Genomic DNA, 8,871 nt, shown 5'->3' with positions numbered 1-8,871 from the left:
TAGTGTTTAATCTTGAATTAGTGTTTCGACTATTTTAAAAATATTTTTCAACAATCCAACCGGATGGATGTCAATAGATATATATATTACTGATATAACCAAAATTTCATATCAAAATATTTTTATTTGGTTTGACATTTTAAGAGTGAGTCAAACATCAGTTTGACTAGGACAACTAACTAGTTTTTAGTTCTCAATTTGTGGTTCGATTATTTTAAAAATATTTTTCATCGATTCAACCGTATGGATGACAATATATACATATATATATATATTAGTGATATGATCAATGTTTTATATTAAATTATTTTAGCAAAAAATTTAATTTTTTCATGATCTAACCATATTAATATCAGCATTTATTTGTTTGGGTGACATTTCAAGAATTTCAATTTGAATAGTACAGCTAACTAGTGTTAAATCTTGAATTAGTGTTTCGACTATTTTAAAAATATTTTTCAACGATCCAACCGGATGGATGTCAATAGATATATATATTAGTGATATAACCAAAATTTCATATCAAAATAATTTTATTTGATTTGACATTTTAACAGTCAAACATCAGTTTGACTAAGACGGCTAAATAGTGTTTAGTTCTGAATTTGTGGTTCGATTATTTTAAAATATTTTTAAACGATCTAACCGTATGGATGTCAATAGATATAAATATTGGTGATATAACCAAAATTTCATATCAAAATAATTTTATTTTGATTGACATTTTAATAGTCAAACATCAGTTTGACTAGGACGGCTAACTAGTGTTTATTTCTGAATTTGTGGTTCGATTATTTTAAAAATATTTTTCATCGATCAAACCGGATGGATGTCAATAGATATACATATTAGTGATATAACCAAAATTTTAAATCAAAATAATTTTATTTGGTTTTACATTTTAACAGTCAAACATCAGTTTGATTAGGACAACTAACTAGTGTTTAGTTCTGAATTTGTGGTTTAATTATTTTAAAAATATTTTTCATCGATCCAACCGTATGGATGTCAATAGATATATATACTAGTGATAAAAACGAAATTTCATATCAAAATAATTTTATTTGGTTTGACAATTTAACAGTCAAGCATTTGTTTGACTAATACATCTAACTAGTGTTGAATCCTGAATTAGTGTTACAATTATTTTAAAAATATTTTTCAACAATCTAACCGTATGGATATCAATAGATATATATATTAATGATATAACCAAAATTTCATATCAAAATAGTTTTATTTGGTTTGACATTTTAAGAGTCAAACATCAGTTTGACTAGGACAACTAACTAGTTTTTAGTTCTGAATTTGTGGTTCGATTATTTTAAAAATATTTTTCATCGATTCAACCGTATGGATGACAATATATACATATATATATATATTAGTGATATGATCAATGTTTTATATTAAATTATTTTAGCAAAAAATTTAATTTTTTTCTGAAATTCTTGAAATGTCACCCAAACAAATAAATGCTGATATTAATATGGTTAGATCATGAAATAATATTTTTTAAAAATTGAAATTATCAAAATTCGTGTGCTAATTTACGACGGAATCCGTCCTAAATTATTATCTGTAAAATTTTAGAACAGTCAAATTTACCGACCAAATTTTGGAAAAAAGTTAAATTCCCCTCTTTGATAACTTACGACGAATTTTAATTTCCGTCGTAAATTGGATGTTCCAATATTTTCCGTCACAATATTTCGTCGTAAAATTTAGATGAAAACATTTTTTTCATTTAATTTCAAGTTAAATTTTAATAAAAATATTTAACTTACGACGAAATTTTTGAAATCGTCGCAATTTCAAATGATTTTAATTTTTCCGACCAATTTTTTTGGAAAAAAGTTAAATTTCCCTCTTTGATAACTTACGACGAAATGTTTAAATCGTCGCAACATCAAATTATTTTCACTTTTGTTTAATCGTGTCGTGCATAATTTTATTAATAAAATACTAAACTTACGACGGTTTTGTGTTTCGTCGTAAATAATTACGATGTTTTATTTTTTTCCGTCATAAGTTGGACGCGCATTTTTTTCCGTCGTAAGTTGGTCGTCGTAATTGGCCTATTTTGTTGTAGTGATGCAGCAATTTAAATACAAATGCACACAAAAAGTGGTGGCAATAAAATAGCAATTACGTGATAAACTTCCAGGCAACGTCAACTACTCAACTTTCTCCACTACGCTCCTGAAAATTCTCCACTACTGCTACTACTCTTGTGAACTACTCCTACTTACACTAACATCACTGAAATGAAATTAACACGACTAAAACCAAATTTACAAGACTTAAACAACTTAAATAATTCAGTTTAAGATTAATTCCAACGAGCATAACCGTCAGACTAATTAACAATTTAACATGCCTGCAGCAATCCTTAGCAAAGTGGCCAAAGCCACCACAATTATAACTTGTTTGTAATTTGACGATATTATGGTGCTTATAACGTGATGTATAATATATATTTATATATAAACTACAGAGAGAATTTAGAGGAACAAGGAAATGTGAATTAGTAGAAACTAGAAACCTTGTTATTCATTTCATCCCAAAAACTGAACACATGCAAGGCTTTATATATAGGCATACCAAACATGATTACAATAGTAATAAAAGGTCTCTTCTTTTAACAAGAGAAAGGACAAGGCTAAAGGTCATCCGATAATACATAACAAAATTATATAAGTACATAAAAGACAAAAGATGTTAATTCTAGTTATCAGCATCACGGAACTGTTGAATCCGAAGTTGAACCTACTTTTGGATCTGCCGGAACTTGATTCCCCGCCGCTGGATTTCCACTGCATGTAGAAAAATAAGATTATTATTAGGTATAATGACAACTTAAAGTCATTTATTTGAGTTACACTTATTCCCTATCAAACTAGCACATATTTTTCGTGAAATTCCGGATCCAAGTATATCACTTTAAAGAGGTTCTCGTAGGTTTTTTAATTATAGAATTACCTGACAGTGGGAGAATGACAGAAGGTAATAACGTATTCTGACGCGCCGCCGTAATTAAAAGTTCTCGCAGGATCACCAAGAGCATAACTGTGATCCATTGGACATCCCCGTTTAAAATACTCAGAGTACATAGTCGGCTTGCATGTATCCGGTGTCGCATAAGCGCCCTCACAACAGAAAATCGGATCTCCAAACGCTTTACACGCACTCTTACAAGCAACGGTCCCACTAGTCCCCACAACCCCAAGCTCTTTAGGACACTCTTCATTCAAGTCTGTTGCGCATCCTGCAGTCGTGCAATTCCCAAACTTACCTCCTCTTGGCTCCACTGTTATGGGGACGTTGAAGCCTCCCACGAGGTTGATGTCATATAAGTCCAGGCCACTGTGATCATTGAGTGCGAACTCGGCTAGTGAAACCGGCTGGGTGGCTTCGGAACCGGCGCATTCTAGCTTTCCGGAGCCGCAATCACCTGTTGCGCAGGTGAATGCCCCCGAGTCGAGTGCACAGGATGTGCGAGCCCACAAATAGCCGGTCCATGAAGAGGGGACATATGTTGGAATTATTTTTATTAATCTAAACTTGTAATAAATAAAATATGTGAGTAGAAAATAGTTTTGAATAAGTCTAAATATAGTTGAGATAAGGTAGGAAGTAATGTGTACGTTAGGAGAGTTTTTATGTAGCAGTTCCTTTGATTTCCTGTTTTCTAGCAGTATGATGTAGTTTGTTTTAAAAGTCTGTAAAAAAACACCACGGAGAGAAGTTGAGTAATTAATACAATTTCTTTTCCCCATTTTTCAGAAGCTTCATATACTTATATATATATATATCTTACTCGCTACATTGTGGTATCAGAGCAAGGTGTTTAGGTTCTTGTATGCCTAAATATCAACCCAAACATACAATGCAAACCATGAAAATGTCCAAGGCGAAAGAGAGTTCTATAGGTTTAAGCTATCCAATGCTAACGCGAAATAATTATACAGCATGGTCCCTTAAAATGAAGGTGTTCATGAAGGCGCAAGGAGTTTGGAGTGCGATTGAAAACGAATCCAAGACAACCGTGGATGATAAGACGGTACAGGTAGCCCTTGCAGCAATATATCAAGGCGTTCCGGAAGATGTGTTACTGGCCATTGCTGAAAAGGAAACCGCGAAAGAAGCCTGGGAAGCGATCAGAACTTTCTGTATGGGTGCAGAGCGGGTAAAAGAGGCAAAGGTGCAAACTTTAAAAGGAGAGTTTGAGTCGTTGGTCATGAAGGAGACAGACCAGGTGGATGACTTTTGTATAAAGTTGAGCGGGATTGTCACGAACATACGGGTTCTTGGTGAGACAATGGAGGAGTCCAGCGTTGTACGAAAGATTTTGAGGGCGGTTCCAGAAAAATTCCTTCAAATTGCCTCAAATATTGAGCAGTTTGGGGATGTAAAGGGTATGACAGTCGAAGAAGTGGTGGGACGCCTCAAGGCTCACGAAGAGAGAATGAAAGGAAGATCTGAAAACACAGGAGGGCAGCTGTTGTTGACGCAGGAAGAGTGGGCGAAGAGGTCGAACAAACAGGGATCAACTACATCTCAGAATCAACGACCAAGAGGAGGATTTGGAGCTCGTGGCAGAGGCTGGCACAATTCTAAAAATCATAGTGGAGGCACACGCCAATATCAACAACAGCAGAACAAACATGGTGGAACGAGTAAGGAGCCTACTGGGACTCGTGATAGGAGTACGGTGAAATGTTTCAACTGTAATGTGTACGGCCATTATGCAGTCAAATGCAGAAAACCAAAAAGGGAGAGAGAATGGAATAAAGAGCAAACTCAAGAATCCAACCTCATGAAATTTGAGGATGAAGAGCCCTCAATACTCTTAACAGAACGGGAACAAGGAAATGGAGATGTCGTATTATTAAATGAAGAAAAGGTAAAGCCCAGTTTTGATCAGCTGGAAGGAACGAAAGGTGACAAAAGCATTTGGTATTTGGATAACGGTGCCAGTAATCACATGATTGGACATCGTGAGAAATTCAACGAGTTAAACGAAGATATAACGGATCAAGTGCAGTTTGGAGATGGGTCAACCGTGAAGATAGAAGGGAAAGGAATGATTGTATTCAAGTGTAAAAATGGGGAGGAACACACACTTAAAGAGGTTTATTTCATTCCAACGTTGTGCAGCAATATTATATCCCTTGGATAATTATCAGAGTGTGGAAACAAAGTGATGATGAATCGAGAACATCTGTGGGTTTATGACGATCGTGGTAAGCTGTTACTGAAAGTACGAAGATCAGCTAACCGTTTGTACTAGATAGTCATTGAAGAGAGGAATCTCATGTGTATGCTATCGAAGGCCGAAGAACAAACGTGGCTCTGGCATGCAAGACTGGGTCATGTAAACTTTTAGTCGCTGTAGAGTATGTTAGAAAAGGAGATGGCACGGGGACTCCCGAAGATGATACAACCGAAGACTCCGTGTAGTGGGTGCCTGCTGGCAAAACAAACGAGACAGTCATTCCCGTTGAAATCTGGATTTGTAGCAGAAAAGAAACTTGAATTAATACACGCTGATCTATGTGGCCCGTTCTCTCCACCAACTCCGTCTGGAAATAGGTACATATTTTTATTAGTGGACGATTATAGTCGTGCAATGTGGACTTTTATGTTGAAAACAAAAGATCAGGCATTGGAAGCATTTAAAAAGTTCAAGGCATTGGCTAAGAAGGAGGCAAATGATACAATTAAGGTGTTACGGACGGACAGGGGTGGAGAGTTTATGTCAAATGATTTCGAGGAATTGTGTGCACATGCGGGCATCAAAAGGCATTTAACTGCTCCCTACACCCCGCAACAAAACGGGGTTGTAGAAAGATGAAACAGAACTGTAATTGCCATGACAAGAAGTCTCTTGAAAGAGAAAAGAATGCCAGCTATGATGTGGGAAGAGGCAGTACGACATGCAATTTACATTCTGAACCGTGTGCCAACCAAAGCATTAGGTGGAGAGACTCCCTATGAGGCCTGGACAGGTACAAAGCCTAAGTTGGATCATGTGAGAATTTTTGGATGTTTGGCGCATGTTAAGATTCCAAATGTAGCTCTGGGAAAGTTGGATGACAGGAGTATTAATATGGTTTATATCGGAAAGGAGCCAGGAACAAAGGCTCACAGGCTATACAATCCAAGTACCGGAAGACTTCATGTTAGCCGCGATGTGGTGTTCGAGGAAAGGAAAGGCTAAAACTAAGAGACACGAGATAATGGTTCACTCGGAACATTTATTATTAACGATCAGACCAATGTAAGGATGACGTATGACCAGAATCGGATGTTCCCAGTCCTCGCACACCAAGTACATTGGGAAACTCTCTTCATGAGTTTAACACTGGGAGCGAGTCTAACAGTAGAGGATATAATTCTGAAATATCGGGAGAATCAAGTGAACAACCCAGAAAATTCCGACTGCTAAGCGAGATCTACGATGACACAGAAGAGGTTGAACTTGCTGAAAGAGGTTGAACTTGCTGATGAACTACTTCTGATGGGTGTGGAAGAGCCAAAAACGTTCGAGGAAGCAAATGCTAACAAGGAATGGAATGAGGCTATGTGTACTGAAATCAAGGCGATCGAAAAAAACAAAACATGGATATTAACTGAGTTTCCAGAAGGACGTAAACCCATAAACTTAAAGTGGGTTAATAAAATAAAGAATGATACAAACGAATATATAGTGAAGTATAAGGCTAGACTCGTGGCAAGAGGTTATGTGCAGAAAAAGGGAGTGGATTATGATGAAGTTTTTGCACCCGTAACCCGCATTGAGACAGTGAGATTGTTGTTGGCAATGGCAGCAAAACAAGGGTGGCAGGTGCATCATTTGGATGTAAAGTCGGCATTTCTCAACGGTGACTTGATGGAAGAAGTATATGTGTCTCAACCCATAGGTTTTGAAAAAAAGGGTGAAGAACATAAAGTGTATCGTTTGTTAAAGGCACTCTATGGACTACGTCAATCACCAAGGGCATGGTACTCACGTTTAAACAGATATCTGAGGAGCTTGGGTTTCTTGAGGTGTCCTTACGATCATGTTGTGTACACAAGGTGCGAAGGGAATGAATGCTTAATAGTAACAGTGTACGTAGACGATTTGCTGGTGAGTGGGACAAGCACTGTGAATATCCTCAAGTTCAAAACTCAAATGAAGAGCGAGTTCGACATGAGTGATATTGGGAAATTGGCTTATTATCTGGGGCTGGAAGTAAACCAGAAGGAAGAGTTCATTGAGGTTAAACAAACAGCGTATGCAAGATGCATACTTGAGAAGATGAACATGTCGATGTGCAGACCAATAAGATTTCCCATGGAGTCTAAGGAACAAATCGATAAAGATGAAGGCGGACAGTTGGTTGACTCCACACTTTATAGAAGTGTCATTGGCGAGTTAAGATATTTAGTGCACACTCGTCCTGACATCGCATATTTGGTGGGTGTGCTAAACAGGTACATGGAACAACCAACTGTATTACACTACAATGCTGTGAAAAGGGTGTTACGATACATAAAGGGCACCCTCGACTATGGTTTGATATAACATCGTGGTTGTGAAAACTATATTTTAAGGGGTTATTCGGACAGTGATCATGCTGGAAGTATAGATGACAGGAAAAGGGCTACGGGTATAGTCTTTTACTTGAATGAAAATCTGATAACGTGGGTTTCTCAGAAGCAGAGGGGCGTAGCCTTATCTTCATATGAGGCGGAGTTTATGGCAGTGACGGCGACAGCTACACAAGGGATCTGGCTACAGAATTTAATGAAACAGATAATGGATGTGCCACCAGGTCCAGTGGTGATACATGTGGATAACAAATCTGCGATAAATTTAACGAAGAACCCGATCATCAATGGGAGGAGCAAGCATATTGATGTGCGATTTCATTTTATAAGAGACTGTGTGGAACGTGGAGAAATAATAGTGGAGTATATAAAGACTCAGGAGTAGAGGGCGGACATTCTAACTAAACCATTAACTGCTGCAAAATTTGAAGAGATGCGGAAGCTGCTTGGGGTCAAGAAGCTGGTCAATCAAGTTTAGATTAAGGAAGAGAATGTTGGAATTATTTTTATTAATCTAAACTTGTAATAAATAAAATAGGTGAGTAGAAAATAGTTTTGAATAAGTCTAAATATAGTTGAGATAAGGTAGGAAGTAATGTGTACGTTAGGAGAGTTTTTAGGTAGCAGTTCCTTTGATTTCCTGTTTTCTAGCAGCATGATGTAGTTCGTTTTAAAAGTCTGTAAAAAACACCACGGAGAGAAGTTAAGTAATTAATACAATTTCTTTTCCCCATTTTTCAGAAGCTTCATATACTTATATATATATATATCTTACTCTCTACAACATACATCAACTTTGTCTCGCTTGCTTCGAGGCTGAAGCCGGTGGTCGGAGATTGATCGAAATGGCTGAAAAGGCCGGGCCAAATAGGGTACGTGCATTCATTCACAAACGCGAAAGTAGTTGTTGCGTATAAACCTGCATACAATGATTAAATGGTGATATTTATTAGAAACTATGCTCACTAATCTGCTATATATATTATATATATATATAAGTGTTTATAAAAGTGTTTATAAAATCTGGGAATAACTCAACACATGCACTCCAAACGGCTTACTTTTATTATGCTTCTGCAATGCTGATATAAAGAAACTTACAAACTAAGTTGGCTAAAAACAAGGAAATAACTAACTACTATCGTAAACAATTTTTATCACTTCTCCTATAATGACTCTACTAACCCACGACTAAACAAAGCAAGACCAAGTCCTATACTACAGTTGACTCCAATCAAAACATAAAACATTATTAATAAAACAACTAAGTTT

The 8,871-nt window shown here is 36.6% G+C and overlaps 2 protein-coding genes across 2 annotated transcripts; one reads left to right on the top strand and one right to left on the bottom strand.

Annotated features, from left to right (window-relative positions):
* Positions 1 to 2,740: 2,740 nt before the first annotated feature.
* LOC141659885 (thaumatin-like protein 1b) lies at positions 2,741 to 3,779 on the bottom strand. Its single transcript, XM_074466815.1, has 2 exons — positions 2,983 to 3,779; positions 2,741 to 2,816 (listed from the first exon to the last, which is right to left on the bottom strand). The coding sequence occupies exons 1-2, from the start codon at positions 3,777 to 3,779 to the stop codon at positions 2,741 to 2,743; spliced, it is 873 nt and encodes a 290-aa protein (XP_074322916.1).
* A 125-nt stretch (positions 3,780 to 3,904) lies between these two features.
* LOC141659884 (uncharacterized) lies at positions 3,905 to 5,182 on the top strand. The gene has a single exon (XM_074466813.1). It carries the CDS (start codon positions 3,905 to 3,907, stop codon positions 5,180 to 5,182), a length of 1,278 nt encoding a protein of 425 aa, XP_074322914.1.
* The last annotated feature ends 3,689 nt before the right edge of the window (positions 5,183 to 8,871 follow it).

Source organism: Apium graveolens, chromosome 5 (genome assembly GCF_009905375.1).
Source record: "Apium graveolens cultivar Ventura chromosome 5, ASM990537v1, whole genome shotgun sequence".
Classification (NCBI taxonomy): domain Eukaryota; kingdom Viridiplantae; phylum Streptophyta; class Magnoliopsida; order Apiales; family Apiaceae; genus Apium; species Apium graveolens.
This window is presented reverse-complemented; position numbering and strand designations above follow the sequence as displayed.